General features: G+C 36.4%; 1 protein-coding gene across 2 annotated transcripts in view; it reads left to right on the forward strand.

Moving 5' to 3' along the window:
• The window catches only part of GPHN (gephyrin), a 619,699-nt gene that overhangs the window by 341,176 nt on the left and 261,226 nt on the right, over positions 1–17,297 (forward strand). For both annotated transcript variants that reach the window (XM_029239205.1, XM_029239207.1), the window contains 3 exons: positions 3,947–4,013; positions 9,891–10,163; positions 11,487–11,594. In XM_029239205.1, the coding sequence (XP_029095038.1) occupies positions 3,947–4,013; positions 9,891–10,163; positions 11,487–11,594 (448 nt within the window). The remainder of the gene's footprint in view (positions 1–3,946; positions 4,014–9,890; positions 10,164–11,486; positions 11,595–17,297) is intronic.

Raw genomic sequence — 17,297 nt, forward strand, 5'->3', positions numbered from 1 at the left:
ACATTTAAAGACTTAATACCAATTCTTCTCAAACACTTCCAAAAACTAGAAGAGAAGGGAACACTTCATAACTCTTTTTATGAGGCCAACATTACCCTAATACCAAAACCAGACAAGAACAACACACAAAAAAGAAAATTACAGGCCAGTATGTCTGACAGACATAGATGTAAAAATTCTCAACAAAACATTAGCAAACTGAATACAGCAATACATTAAAAGGATCATACACCATGATCAAATGGGCTTTATTCCAGGGATGTAAGGATGGTTCATTATACACAAATCAATCAACATGATACAACACATTAACAAACATGAAGGACAAAAATCATGATTATATCAATAGATGCCCAAAAAACAGCATATGACAAGAGTCAACACCCATTTATGATTAAAAAAGAAAAAAACTCAATAAAATGAAGGAGCATACATCAACATAATAAAAGCCATATGTGACAAACCCACAGCTAACATCATACTGAATGGTGAAAAAACTGAAAATTTTTTCTTTAACATTTGGAACAAGAGAAGGATACCTACTCTTGCCATTTTGCCACTCTTACTCAACATAGTACTGAAGTCCTAGCTAGAGCAATTAGGTAAGAAAAATCCAGATTGGAAAGGAAGAAGTAATACTGTCACTATTTGTGGATAACATGATTTTATATATAGAAAACCCTAAAGATTCTACAGAAAGACTATTAGAAATAATGAATGCAGTAAAGTTGTAGGATACAAAATCAGCATGCAAAAATTTGTTGCATTTCTGTACACTAAGAATGAACTAGCATAAAGAGAAATTAAGGAAACATTTCCTTTTACAATCAAAACAAAAAGAATAAAATACCTAGTAGTAAATTAATCCAAAGAAGTGAAAACTATAAGACATTGTTGAAAGAAATTGAATAAGACACAAAGAAATGGAAAGATAGTCCATGCTCATGTTACAAAAATTAACATTGTTAAAATATCCACATTACCTAAAGCAACCTACCGATTCAGTGAAGTCCCCATCAAAATACCAATGACATTTTTGATAGAAATAGAACAAAAAATCCTACAATTTGTATAGAACTGCAGAAGACCCTGGATAGCCAAAGCAATCTTGAGAAAAATGATCAAAGTGGAGGTATTACACTCCCTGATTTCAAATTATACTACAAAACAATAATAATCAAAACAACATGGTATTGGCAGAAAAACAGACATAAATCAATGGAACACAATTGAGAGCCCAGAAATAAACCCATACATATATGGACAATTAATTTGCAACAAAGGAGCAAAGAACATACAATGGAGAAAGGACAGTTTCTTCAATAAATTGTGTTGGGAAAACTGGATAGCACATGCAAAAGAATGAAACTAGACCCTATCTTACACCATACACAAAAATTAACTCAAAATGGATTAAAGACTTGAATGTAAAACCAGAAACCATAAAACTTCTAGAAGAAAATGTAGGCAGTATACTTTTCACATCAGTCTTAGCAGTCTCTTTCTGGATATGTATCCTCAGGCAAAGGAAACAAAAACAAAATTAAACAAATGGGACTACATCAAACTAAAAAATTCTACACAGCAAAAGAAACCATCAACAAAATGAAAAGAAACCCTAACAAATGGCAGAAGATATATGCAAATCATGTATCCATAAGTGGTTAATATTCAAAACTATAAACAACAATTTTTTTAAAATTAAAAAATGGGCAGAGGATCTGAATAGACATTTTTCCAAAGAAGACATACAGATGGCCAACAGGCACATCAGAAGATGTTCAACATCACTAATTCAGGAAAAGCAACTCAAAACCACAATGAGATATCACCTCACACCCATTAGAATGGCTGTTATTGAAAACAATAACAAGTGTTGGAGAGGAGATGCAGAAAAGGGAACCCTCATACACTGTTGGTGGCAGTGTACATTAGTGCAGCCACTGTGGAAAAAAGTATGGAGGTTCCTAAACATTAAAAATAGAACTGTCATATGATCCAGCAATTCGACCTTTGGGTATTTATCCAAAGCAAACAGAATCCCTATCTCAAAAAGATATCTGCACCTCCATCTTTACTGCAGCGTTATTTACAATAGCCAGGACATGGAAACCAACTAAGTATCCATTGATGGGTAAATGGATAAAGGAAATGAGGTATATATATGCTATAGAACATTATTCAGTCATAAAAATAAGAAAATCTTGCTACTTGTGACAACATGAATGGACTTTGAGTCCATTGTGCTAAGTAAAATAGGTCAGAGAAAGACAAATACTATATGATCTCACTTACATATGCAATCTAAAAATAATCAACTCATAGATACAGAAAACAGATTGGTGGTTGCCGGAGGCAGGGGTTGGTGCGTGGGTAAAATGCGTGAAGGTGGTTGAAAGGCACAAATTTCCACATATAAATCCTGGGGATGTAATGTACAGCATGTTGATTATAGTTAATAATATTGTATAGTTGAAAGTTTCTAAGAGAGTAGATTGTAAGAGTTCTCATCACAAGAAAAAAATTGTACTGTGTGTGGTGATGGATATTAACTTATTGTGATAATCATTTCACAAACTATACACATATCAAATAATTATGTTGTATACCTAAAACTAATACAATGTTATTTGTCAACTATATCTCAATTAAAAAGAAAAGCGTATGGAAAGTTTTAAATAGCTATGAACACTTTGTGAATAGGACAAGAAAAAAACAATAAAATAAAAGACAATTTTAGGTTATTTCAAAGAGTTAAAGTAATTAAAGAAGAAACTCAATCAGAAGTTTTAGGAAAAGACTCTTATGTGGCTTACAATCTAAGTTGTGAAATTTTAGAAATAGACTAATCTGATCTAGTCCTTTTGTTTTCAAATGATGGAAATGATATCATTACCAGGTCAAAGTAACACAGCCAATTATTGGAAGAGCATGATTTAAACTCTCATGAAATCTAGGCCTTCAACTCTTTTTTTTTTTTTTTTAAGATGTTGGGGGTAGGAGTTAATTAATTTATTTATTTTTGCTGTGTTGGGTCTTCGTCTCTGTGCGAGGGCTTTCTCTAATTGTGGCAAGCGGGAGCCACTCTTCATTGCGGTGGGTGGGTCTCTCACTATCGCGGCCTCTCGTGTTGCGGAGCACAGACTCCAGACGTGCAGGCTCAGTAGTTGTGGCTCACGGGCCCAGTTGCTCCGCAGCATGTGGGATCCTCCCAGACCAGGACTGGAACCCGTGTCCCCTGCATTAGCAGGCAAATTCTCAACCACTGCGCCACCAGGGAAGCCCATAGGCCTTCAACTTTTTATTCCAGTTTCCCATGCGTTTCCACTATTTATGTTTCTTATCTAACCACTTGGTTTAAAAGTGGCCTGAAAATTTACAATGATCTCTGAAAGACCTTTCTACTTTAAATTGACACATTATCAATGAATCAGTTAACAGCTGAGCTCTCTAAACTCTCCCCACTGCTGTTGATTTATGAGAGACCTGTCTTACTTTAAAACTTATAGACTTCCTGAGAAGCAAGAGTTTAAACATCTCACTCAACTCATGAGTGCCTTATGTGTTAGACTTTTGAACATAGATATTACTATACTAGTCATTTTTAATATGCTATCTCATTGAATTCTTAGAACTGTAAGAGATATGAAAAAGTTGAAGTTAGAGGAAGAAGATAATTTGGCCAGTATTTCTTTAAAGTGGCTAATTTATTCTGATTTCATGTTCAGTGCATTTTTCAAATCCCCTACACTAACCATTATTATAAAAACCTCAGCTAGAGTGAGTGCCCAATTTGTATAACAATTGGTGAATCTTTAGCTATAACAACTTTATTCCTAAAACAGTTGTTCACATATAAAGTACAATGATTGATCTTTGTTGTTGAATGTATTTAAACCAACTATCATTCTAATTTAGTATTCATCAGGTTTCTCTTTCCTTCCAGGCCTGTATGTGGAATCAGAGGGAAAACTCTGATAATTAACTTGCCAGGTAGCAAGAAAGGATCTCAGGTAAGCTATCTTGAGATTTATATGGTTTAGTGTAAGAAATTTTGGCCACTGTGAGAGCCAAACAAAAAGTTGGAGCACTCCACAAGACTACCCTCACTTCTGACACCAATTGCAGTTCAATGCCTTCCCCAAACCACCCTCAGTTTCAGTAATTCACAAGATGGATTCAGAGAACTCATTGAAAGGTGGTATACTCATGGTTATGGTTTATTACAGGGAAAGGATACAGTTTAAAATCAACTAAGGGAAGGAGTACATAAGACAGAATAAAGGAGAGGTACCAAATGGAGAGCTTCTAATATCTTCTTCCTGTGGAATCATGAACACATTGCTCTCTGGGCATCAGTGTGTAACAACACAGGGATTATTGCTTATCAGGGAAGCTCTAAGCCCTTAGCATCTGGAGTTTTTATTGAGGCACATCATATACTGCCCATATACCTGTAGTCTCCAACACTTTCCAAAGGCAAAATTGATACCACATTTCCCAAAGCCCCCATCATAAATCACAGTTAGACTGTCTGGTGGCCAGAGTTTCCAGACAAACAAAGACACTCCTTTCATTTCCCAGTAACTGAGGGCAAAGGCCAGACTCTCTTTGGGCAAGGTTAATTCTGTATTACACAAGCTACCCCCTGGCCTCTGGCCAAGGCTTTCTTACAACAAAACAATCATATTTGTATGGCTGGCCATCTGTATTTAGTATAGCATGTATATTATAGACACAACATCAGTAACAGTGTGACTATGCCTAAGATTTGGAGGAGCCAGAGTGGGATAGGAATAAATTTAGAGAAACAGGTAATTCATCCTCTAAAGCCATTATACAAATTTTCATATTTTTGTACTCATTTACTAATTTTCCATCTTGATCTACTATTATTTGTGCCCTATGATACATTCTCACAGCTATTTACCATAGAAATTTGCTCTCTTGCTCAGGCCAATCATTTCCCATTGGTATTGCGTATTGAGGAGGCTTTAATTCATATTCCCAGTATATATCACTATCAGTATCATCATTATAATCTTATTAACAATGCCTGTATTATAACATATCATAGTATATTAGTAAATATAACCTGAAAAATAAGAGTCAAAAGATCCTGGCACATTACTGGAGTCCTACACAGACATTAACAGTTATCCTAGTCGTCTTGATATCATATGATCAAAACATGTCCCAGAGCAATGTTCCTCAGGTTTACAGACTTGTCAGGTTCCAAAAGCAGGAGTAGTCTCAGCAACATATGGCTTTTCCCTTTCTGGCATCTGCTACAGCTGAGCCAAGAAACAATATCGTCTTTGTTCTAAGCTTCTTTTGAGACACCAAGGTAATACTGGATTTCCCTTGTTGCATAACACATTTACTCATTCCTTTACCTTCAACTGCCATTCCTCCTTCTCTCCATTTATACTCAGACATTTCCTTTGAACATCTTTGAATGAGACCGTTGGTTTGGCCACTGGGCTGGCCCAGATTGCCATTAGTAATACTAGTTTAGCAAGTACTTCCCACTCAGTCCATTTCATTCATATAAGATAAGGTTAAGGTTACATAGGTACCGAGCTAGTAGGCAGTCTGAAACACCAGGCAATATAACTGCATTTACTGTCAAGCCCAATTTGACCAGATGGAGTAAGACATAGTCTACACCATCAGGCCCTTAGGAATTCTGACATAAAGATTTAAAAGTATAGTTACAGTTTGGGCTTAAGAATCATCCCTGCTTCTGGCACCCACAGTTGCAGCCCTGGTCCTAGGACCATTGCATCAGGTAGAAAAGAAGAAAGTTGAGGTGACGGGAAAAACGAAAAAGGTTAACCGTAAAGAGAAAAGTATAGTTGTACAAGCATCCTTTGCCATCCCCTCTTCCCAGAAAAGTAGAGGAATCTGTCTAGAAGGAACTCTCACTTAGCCTCCCTATTGTTGAGTGTGATCACACACTAATGAAGGCTTCATGACTTTATCTCCTCACATTTTAGACAACAAATATTTCAATTGCCCGTTTCAATTTTCTGTCATATTTTTGCTCTGAGGATGAAAGTGTTCCTTGGTCTGAAGAAATGTGCCTCCATGGTCGTTGATACAATATCTTCTGTTCTGGTCCTTTTATAGTACATTGAACATTTGCATCTACTCTGGGATAAGCAAAGCTCATACCAGAGTAAGTGTCTATACCTGTTAGGACCCATTTGTAGCCTCCAGGGACTAAAAGCATCAGTCCAACATGACAGCTATGTGTAGGACTTTTCCCCTGTGGAATTTGCTGCATAGCCCTCTGCCTCTGTGTCTCTCTTTTTAGCAGACAAAACAGTTCTTATTGGCATTTTGTGTCTCAGAGTGTAAGAGGAATATATCTAGATTCAGCCCATCTCTGCATTGCTACAGACCTCCAGTGTCCACTCATTTCATGGACCCAGGTGGCCATCTCAAGCAAGTACACCAGGATATCTGCTCGCCAGTACCAATCAACTTCCAGTTCTGGAAGGGAGTTCTTCTTGTGGGCATTAACATAATCTACTTTAATATACCCCTTAGGTTCCCAGAGTGATTTCCCCAGGGCCACGTCCCATACAGGTATTCCTTTAATAGACCAGTTTTCCATTGCCCATCTGCCTGACCATACGGCCAGGCCGTTTGGACACTTCCCGTGACTCAGTAAAAACCCAAACATAGGTGCAAACATGTAGTTCAGCCCATCGAGCTGATTTGTTTTTACCTTCTTCAATCAGAGTGGCGGCCTTCCAAACAGGATGCTGTCCCTTCACCTTGGAATTGCCATCCATAAACCAAGCAGCTCTTTGTTGATCAATAGAAAGCTGTTTATAGGGCACCGCCCAAGTGGCCCAAGTGGCCATAGGATCCAGCAGCTCCTCAGGTGGTTCCGAAGTCAGCCCTAGGTGAAAAGAGGCTGCCTGCTCGTGAGTACCTCCTTGCATTCTCCTGGTAGCATGATTCTATATGCAACATTTCCATTTTATTATGGAACTCTCCTGGGCATTGCCGTCCCCATTAGAGCTTTTCTCTGAAATTACCCAAGACCTTTTGGATATTTCAGGTTTTAGGATTATTTTGTGTCCTTTAGTTATAAAGGCAGTCTCAGTTAAAGTCAAGTAGCAAGTAGTAATTGTCTCTCAAATGGAAATTTTCTGGTCCAAAATCCCAGCAGTTGTTGTTGGGTGGCACTCACAAGTTTTTGCTATAAGCCCAGTCTGCACTCGACACAGGGCTTTTGTACAGCAAATTAATGAACTCTGTGAGCCCATTTAGCATGTCCAATTATATTGGTGGAAGAGTGGATTTACATGCCTGCTGTTTTACAATATGAGGTAGAGGACGAATTCTCCAGTCAGACACAACATCCATGCCCATAATACATTCAGGTAAAGGAGATTCACCACTTCACATAAAGTTCACTTTCCAAACATTCTGATTCTTATCCAAACATGCACCTTAATCCCATCAACTATTGCATTCCTGTATCTTCCCATTCTAACTGTACCCCCTCCCCCATTAGGATTTCAACAGGTTGTAGAATCACAGTACATGAAGCTCCCATGTCAAGGAGTTCCAGAAAAGTCTCTTCTCTGTCTCCTGATGATTTTAGCCATTTGTGTGCATATGGCCTTGGAGTTTAAGGCCTGGGTTGGGTCAAGGGATCCATACCCTTTTGTCAGACCTTATATTGATTAGATTATGGGTCCATCACTTAAGGTGATTAAAGGTAAGGTTTCTTTGCTTCCTAGCTTTTTTAATTGCTCCAAACCAGGGTAAATAGAGATTTGTTTAGGACCCCTTAATGTTAGGAGACCAGCAGGGTCTCCAGTCTGTCTATTCAGCCCACAGCAGTGCTTCTTTAAGACCTCTGTTTTGTCCCCATCAATGCTCACTTTTTTCATACATTTCTTAATAACCATTTAAATATTTCCACCCTGTTAGGACAACTTCCTTGAACCTCTTGTTTCTTTTTCCCCATTTTCTTATGAATCAGTCCAACTTTATTTACTGTTTATTGCTTCAACATAAATTTTTCCTTGGGAAGCAGCTCTGAGGCTAGCAGCTATATGTCAGACCATTCAGAATCCAAACTTGGCCCAGCCTCAGGATCCACCCCAACATTCTCCATTACTTTTGTTTTAGCTAGTACAGATACCATTAACCAAGAAATAGTGTGTTTACTTTGTTTTTTATCATTTTGCATTTCTTGTGCTTTGACATAACCTTAGGAGTTAGATCTTTCATTTTAAAACTTCATTGCTAATTTTATCTCCAGTAACTAATTAAAGTACAGCTGCAGTTCCATACTGTGGGTGACCCTGTGTTCATCTAGGCTCTAAAGATTCGTTATCCGCCACCCTCTCTTCCTTCCTCTTCCCAGATCACAAGTTTCAGTGAGTCAGGGTCTTTCTATCAAATCCCACTTCTTAACACCAACTGTAAGGAGTTTTGACCAACTGCAGAAGTTAGCCAGCTACAAAGTTGGAGCACTCCATAAGGCTGCCCTCATTTCTGACACCAATTGCAATTGAGGGGATTTCTAAAATCACCCTCACTTTTAATAATTCACAAGAAGGACTCACAGAACTCACTGAAAGCTGTTATACTTATGGGTATGTTGTATTACAGGGAAAGAATACAGGTTGAAATCAGCCAAGGAAAGAAGCACATATGGCAGAGTCTAAGAGAGGTACCAAACAGGGAACTTCTGGTCATCCTCTTCCATGGAATCATGGAAGCATCACCTCCTCTTAGCCACAATATAAGACAGTATACACAGAGTATTGGTAACTATGTACATTCTCCTTTGCCTTTGGTGTTCAGAGTTTTTATTAGGATTTGATCACGTATTGCCCACATGGTTGACCTTTAGTCAGCCATTCCCAGTTCTTTCCAGAGGCAAAACTGATACAGTATTTCCCAAAGCCCTCATAGTAAACCACATTGTTAGACTGTGCAGTGGCCAAAGCCCCCAGGCAAACAGAGACACTCTTATCAGGCATGGCATAACAAGGAACTAGAGATCACCTCCCAAAAACTGAGAGTAAAGACCAGACCTCTCTTTGATTAAAGTTAAATTCTTCACTATACAATTTTTTCCAGTAGGTTAAAAGATTAGATACCTTCCAGGTAGTCCATAAATTGTAAGATATTTCTTTACATATTAGATTTTAAGGTAAGTTACTGTAAATGTAAAAGAGAAAGACCTCTGCTCAAACATATTCCCCAAACATATCTGGCCTTATGTTCTGATTTTTAAATTCTCACCTATTTTCTTTTGGTGATACAATATAGGTAATAATGGATATATTTTGAGCATTAGCTGCCTGTTCTCCTTGCTTGGCACCCTGCAATAAATGCTGTACTTTCCTTCACTGCCCACTAAAAAAAAGAAACCAAGAGACTATATTGACTTTTATGCTGTACAAACTTATACCTATTTTTACATATTGTACAATGATGTCTAGCTGTACTTTATGATTATAGTCAGAACTTATTTCTCTGAATAAAATAGTTCAGTACTCAATTGGTTTGTTAGTTCTAGTATCCTTCTCTAACCAGAAAGGTAAATATTCTTACCTGCTCTCTCATAATGTATCTTTAAACCCCTAAGTTTTATAGAAATTTTACTTAAAAACAAAAAATGTACTGTGTGCTTATATAGTGTAGTTCTTCAGCTTATGGAGAATACCGTAATATATACCATTCTTACTTCATATTTTGCATTGCAAAGACAATACAATAAATATGATTCTTTCTTAAGACAGATGGAGAGAAAATCACAAATCCAAAATCACAAACACATTTGACTGCTGCCATTTTGTATGCCTATAAAAATGCTTTATCTTCATTTTTTTTCTTCCTCTTGCATACAGGAATGCTTTCAGTTCATACTGCCAGCCCTACCTCATGCCATTGACCTTTTACGTGATGCCATTGTAAAAGTAAAAGAAGTGCATGATGAACTTGAAGATTTACCTTCCCCACCACCACCTCTTTCCCCTCCTCCCACAACTAGCCCCCATAAACAGACAGAAGACAAAGGGGTTCAATGTGAAGAAGAGGAAGAAGAGAAGAAAGACAGTGGTGTTGCTTCAACAGAAGATAGTTCTTCATCGCATATAACTGCAGCAGCCATTGCGGCCAAGGTAAGCCTGCTGAGAGAGACCCAGAGATCTAAAGGACCCACAGGTAAATGTATTGATCTCATCTCTCTTTCCATCCCATTCTTCCATAAGTTAAATACCACTTCAGGGCATCCTTTAAAAAGAACGGGGATATTCATGACACTCCACAGCTATATTCCCTCCATTATGTAGAGTTCTTGAAAGCATTGAAGTTTTATTCTGCGTTCTGAGGCATTAAAAATTCTGCTGTTATCTACTGAAGTAATAGCTCCAATGATAAACAATGTGACATTTAAGAACTCTTTGAAGATGTCATTTTTGTGATCATAGTAAATATACAATGTTCATGTATTCAGAACATCAAATATTCACAAATTCTTAGAGGAGCACCAAACTGAAGGTAAGATACCTAAGGTGGTTCAAGAAATTAGCTGAGGAAGATTAATAAATATATTTTTTTAAGACAAGACTTTTCAGCAGTTAAGTAGCACTTATTTAACTATTGGACACAAATTACTCCAGTCATAAAGAGAAGAAATGGATGTAAGATATTCATGTTTTTAATTTAATAAAGTAATAAATATCATTAAAACAGCATCAAAGTATTACAAGTTCTCTTTGAACAATTCTGGGAGTAAATATAGTACCATGAAGTACTTCAGTAAATTTAGTTATCATCTTAAAGTCACAGAACATGATTTATATTATTATCCATATCTAGTATAACCGACCTTGTACACTTTAAAATCTTCAGACAGTAGCATATCACTTCTGGGAGTAATGATTGTTCATTGAGAGTGTAAAAATTGAAAATCTAATCGCTATATGAAGTAATTTTTAAAGTTTATGGCTCATCCAGATACTTTGGGTATGAGCATAGCATGAGAGGATTTTTTTGACAATGTATATATTGGAAAGGATCATAGAGATCCTTTGGAAGTGTCCATTCAGACAAGTAGGTGGTTCTTTCACTGAAGATGGGATTATTCTGTCTCCAGATCCATTCAGTGATCCATTAAGTCCTTGCTTAAGGCTAGTAAGTATTTGTTGTGTGTGAGGTTTGTTCTGTTTTTATGGAAATGATTGATGAAATACATTATTAAATCATCGTATGTTCTCTTTCTTTTACTCTTAATTAAAAGAGTTAAAAGTACCATCAGTTTCAATCTTAAAAAAAGCTTGTACCATTTGAAATCTAAGCTAATTTTGTCATTCTTCATTTGAAAATTTTTGACATTCCATTGTTCCATTTGTTTTCACCCTTTTTCCTTTCCAGTCATTTTGCTTGTATAGTTTCATGTTTTCCTGTCACTATATTCATAGTTGTTATGTGTTGTGCATTAGAAGCATCCATTCTACACCAGTCCTGCTGTTATCATGGCACACGGTGAGCAGCCCATCCCTGGTCTCATCAGTTATTCCCATGATGCAACAGGCAGTGCAGAGGAACCGGTAAGACAAGAGGCTTTTGCATTAATGATTTTGCAAGCATACAGCCTACCTCCTGTCCTTGGAGGTAGGCTATAGCATATGACGGAAGATGTGTTTTACTCTGAAAGACCTTCACTAGTGCTTTTTTGGGAAAGTGTAAGTGCCACTGAGTATCTTCCATCAAGGAATTTAATAGAGTTTCTCCTGTACCTAAAGTACTCTAACATCATTAAGATTTTGTAGTATGTGGCAATGAACTTTCATCACATGACTTTCAAGAAATTCATTGCTCAGAAGTTATCTTTTTCTTTAGTAATTTCATCACATACCTTAAAATAAATTGCCTAGCTTAATTAAGATAATCCCTTAAGAGGATCACATTAAGTTTTAATATCCAAACAGATTGGTCAAGATAATATTTAATTTGTATTAATCTTGCTTTTTTTCCTTATGATTTTGCATCTTTTTTTCTTTTCTTTCACTATGTTCTCATTACAACCATTTAGAAAGTTGAGTCTTTGTACAAATTCTGATATTACTGATCTTCATATAGAAACTTTTAAGGGTGTTTATCACTTCTTTCAGTCATTGGCTGAATGATACTTTGTAAAAAGTGTCAGGCTAGGAAAGATTAAACTGATAAGCATAGCTGAATAAGCAGTGACAATTTAGACCATGGCTGCAAAAGAAACCTCAGTCCCTGATATGAATATAAAATGAGAAGGAAAAAGAAAAATAAGTAATAAGTGTAATTTTGTTTTTAATCCTTAGGAAGAAAAAACACCCAGGATTTCAGGGGGATGCAGGGAGGAAAACTAGTATCAGTCGACCCTTAGGAGCTAAACTACCAAATGATGACTTTAACGCTTATATTCAACAAGCCATGCCTGGTTGGAAACAAACTTAGCTGAGTCAAAGGCCAAGTAGAAAATGTAAATATTGATTAATAAAATTATTAATGAATTCCAGTTGACAACTGAATTCTCCAGCTATAGCTTTGCTATAACTTATAAACATTCCAAAGTATACCAAACTGTCTTTTGTATTCTCATATTATAAAGTAACCACAGCAACTACAATAATTATCCTGGTTTTCAAACTAAAATATTTGGAAGTTTTGTATTCATAACCAAGCTTTTAAGTTATCATATTCTGAGTTTCGTATTATTACACAGAAAATGATTTGAATAACTCTTCAATAGTTAGCTCCTAGTGATCTGAATACTGGTTATTGCCAAACTGATCAACTTGCTTTTTCAGGAAACAAAGAGGCTTGAGAAGTGCTTCTCATAATGGATATTTGTTAGTTGCCTCTCCAGCAGCCATTTCCCATCCCTCTTTCTAACACTACACTGCATTTCCCAGTCATATAGTTAGGGTGAGATTGACTAATCCTCCAGGGTAGGTGGCTTAGTATAGTCAGCATATCTATTTCACATAACCACAGTTTTTAGTTCAAGGAACACATAATTCAGGTCAATAGGAGCAAGTGGGTCTCATCTCTTAGATTTTATTTGAATGACTAGGAACATAGACTCTGTTTCCTATTGAATATGAATGAGGAAATATACAACTCAAAGAATTCCTATCTTGGAACCATGAAAGTAATGCCTGCCAATAATGGAGCCAACTGTAAAGAAGCATTCCTAAGAAATGGGAGAGAAAGAGAGGTACTCATTTTTCGACCACTTACTCCAGCCCGTTGAACTATACCCGCCTCTTGACTTTTCAGTTACCTGAGCCAATACGTTACTTTGAAAAAGCTAATTAGAGATAGAGATGGGTAAACTGTTTTCTGCAACCAAAAAGCATCTTGACTAATAATTCTCAGTATGTAGTGTCTCATCAAAGAGCTGAAAAGACTTCCTTATAATAACTGAAACATATCAAATAGGAATCCCTGAAGTTTCATATTTGAGTGAGAAACCTGATTCAAGAGAACAGAGAGTAGGGGTGTGTGACACACGGAAGGAAAAAAGGAAAAATAAATCTTGCCCCTCTGTGATTACTAAATAAGTGTAAAGGTCTTTTCAAGGAGACTGGATCCAAACCTGAAGAAATTACAACTATACTTTGCATAATGCTTGTATTATGCTTGCAAAACTCCAAGCATAATGAGAGGCAAGGAGGAATTTAAGACAAAAATAGCCATGGAGATACATAATAAGAAATCTTGTCTTACTGACAGAAATTAAATCTTCTGGAGAAGTCCCACATAATAATGATGGTCCCCAAGCTCCACTGGATGCAAGAAAATCTGCTGCTTGCCCTGGGAAGAAAGAGTTGCTGATTTCCTTTTGGGAAAGGATATGGAGAAAACAAATATGTTAGATTGATATGGCCAGTCAGGAAGTGTCTATCTTCCTAGGGCATTTATTTGGAACTTAAGAGAGAAAATGCTAAAAGTTAGCAACCTGACACTCTTATAGATTTGCCTGGAGATAAATGATACCATTACAAAAGACCAGAAGCACTTAAAAAGTTTTGGTCAGAAAATTGAAGAATATACATATTTATATATATATATGGTTTTATTGTTTCTTCCTATCCATGATGATTTTAGTATATTAACATAATATTGTCAGTCATTCTTCTAAACATTTTACATATACCAACACTTTACATACATTGTCATTTTACTTATGAGAAAATTGACACACAAAGAGGTTAAGGACATATAACCAGCTAGAGACTAAACTGGTATTCAAGTCCAGGCAGTCTGGCTCCAGAATCATCACTCTTCACCTCTCTGCTATAGCAACTCTCAGTGCAAGAGAGAAAGAAAAAGAATGATGTTATGGGAGATGACTAGCTAGTTACAAATTCTTCTATAGAATGAGAATTAGGATTTTTGGACCTTGGTTTGGAATACTTGAATGATAAAATGTATTGCACAACCTAAGAACTGTGAACAGTAGACTATATTTACTCTGGAAGTTTGCTGGTCCAAGCAGCAAAGCTTTAAGCTATAAGCACAATTGGAGTCAGAAATATATTTAGATAAATCCATGAAAACAAATACTTCGGAGAACACAGTATGATATGCGTTAAAGGATAATATTTTTAAAGGTTGAATCATAACATTCATAGAAATATAAATGTGTCAGTTATTCTATTTAATTAATTAATGAGAGAACAGTAAGCTGTTAAACCAGTTCAAAGAAAAAAAATCAAAGGACACATACATATATCAGCAGTCACAAAGACTGGGATGAATTTATAAATAGATACAAAATTGGTCAGTATACACAGGGCAATAATCAATTGTTCCTTCTCAAGACAAAATTTATTTGCATTTCTGTAGACAATAATTTGCGTTAGCATTAGTTTTCTATAACTTGCAGAGTTGTAAAATAGTGAAAGTAAAAAGTGCAGATAACCCAGAAGAGTATACAAATCAGGACATTTAATAATCTTTCTTGCCCATTTTCTTGACAGCTCTCTACACCCCCAATCATAATAATCTCATAATGATTTTTGTTGCAAAAAAATGGCAGATCTCATTAGTTTGGGATTGATTATATATTTAGCTGCAGCAAGGTATTAATTAACCAGGTAGCTTCTCTGAGTTTGCTTTGCAAATACTGAGGCTGCAAAATTAACTTCTCTCTGGAAGTTTTCATAGGGAATCTCAGATTTTACTTTTAAAAGTTTCTATTTTTGCCATTCCAAGTTTAGGAAACCAAGCCCCAGACAATCTCTTCACCCTATTTCACCTGCAGGTACCTGTTACTGGGTGAATTCCTCTCTTCTCCAGGTCACCAAAAGTTCATTACCATATATAAGTGACCTTCCTTAACCACATGCAAGGCTGAGACCCTCTACTTCAGGTACCAGGTCATTTTTCCTGGGAGGGCTTTATAGGTATTAGCTTCGTGAGTACAGCCAGTCTTTGTTCTTCAGAAGTGGTAGACGTATCTGATTAAATGGGCACCATTCTCAAACATGACACAGGTAAGTCCTTGGTTCCACCATCAGTTTGTCCAATTATATCCTGTTAAAAAGGAAGATATTCTTAATAAATCTATGGAAATCACTATATTGTCAAAAAAAAGTTAGCAGACCTAGTAAGAGTTTCTGAATTCTGAGGGACTCGGTGAGATTCAAAACTTTTAGTTTTAAGAAATCAGGATGTACGAAATTGTGTGGGTTATATATAGATTGAGAAGAAAGAAGAAATTTCTTCACATACCCTAAAAATAGAACATTTAAAACATCAATAATATTCCAAACAAATAGCCAGGAAAAAATTCTTCTGTTTACTCAGTCCTATGTAATTAATTCTCATTCTACTAGATCTTAGCAGTTTGCTTTCATGAAGCTTTCAGCTTCTAGACTAATGAGAGTTTTGGAAATACTAACCCAGTCCACTATTACAGTCTAAAAGTTATCTAAGCAATATCACTTCAGCAGTCTGTACCCAAGAATATATTCTTTGAAGTGTCAGTAGTTGGAAGTATCTGGTACAGTTCTTTCTATGAGGCTTGTGAAACTGTCCTTCTTGTTAAATGCACAAGCTCTGGTCTGTAGCTTACAGCATAACTTTTAGGTAAGCATCAAAATCCATCTGTAGATGACAGGAACTTAATAGCTGTAGTTATTAACTGTAACCAGTAATAGCAGAATGGCAGGGAGTAAAATTCTCTATTGAGGGATGGAATATAACTATTTCACGAATTTTTAAGCAGTATTTCCCCTTAGAGTAAAACCATTAGGGACTAGGGGTAATTGACAATTCTCCAGGGACTTTACACAAAGCACACAATTAATGAAATAGTTATATTAATAACATTTTGCTTATATAAACTTAACCTAGAGAAGACTGGGTTTCTCTTTTTTTGTTGTTTTTTTTGCTTTTTCTGTACGTGGGCCTCTCACTGTTGTGGCCTCTCCCGTTGCGGAGCACAGGCTCCGGACGCGCAGGCTCAGCAGCCATGGCTCACGGGCCCAGCCGTTCCGCGGCATGTAGGATCTTCCCGGACCAGGGCACGAACCCGTGTCCCCTGCATCGGCAGGCGGACTCTCAACCACTGCGCCACCAGAGAAGCCCTGGGCTTCTCTTTTGATATGACGACTTCTTATGAAATTTATAGTTGTAACTCATCAAACTAATTATATCTTTCATCACTCTTATCTATGCTGAAAGAACAAATTTCTGTGATTTCTAGGAGCCTGCCAGGAAATCTCAAAGATAGTTTTCAGTGAAAGATACCCTGAAATTTTTTAATAATTTGATTTGATTTAGAGTTGTCAGAGGAAATTTGGACACTTGATTTAAGATAGGATCATGGATGCCTGAGAAATAATTTTTTGGTTGCCTTTTTTTATTAAAATGACAATAAAACATTTTTAAAAGCACAAAAGGTAACACAGTTGTTAAGAAGTAACTCTTTCATAACTGAGGAACTTTTTGTTCTTTTTCCCCTTAAATACTCAAGCATATAATAAAGTTAACATATAGCAGAGAAAATTATTCTGGTAAGACACAGGATCTCTGCTATCTAGGCAGATTACATAGATAGTGGGTAAAAGCACTAATCAGTAAGCCAAGGAAAGAAGCCCATCAAAATTAAGTGAACCTTGTTTTAAGTGAATGTGTATTTTAACACATTTTATAACTTATTTTCAGGCTCGGGCATTATAAATCAAAGGAAATAATCTTCACTTCCCGAGTTTTATCTTTCATTATGTTCTTTCAAATATTCTGGAACAAACTGATACTTT

This window comes from Monodon monoceros, unplaced genomic scaffold, assembly GCF_005190385.1.
Source record: "Monodon monoceros isolate NGI ecotype Baffin Bay Population unplaced genomic scaffold, NGI_Narwhal_1 Super_Scaffold_21, whole genome shotgun sequence".
In the NCBI taxonomy this organism is placed as follows: domain Eukaryota; kingdom Metazoa; phylum Chordata; class Mammalia; order Artiodactyla; family Monodontidae; genus Monodon; species Monodon monoceros.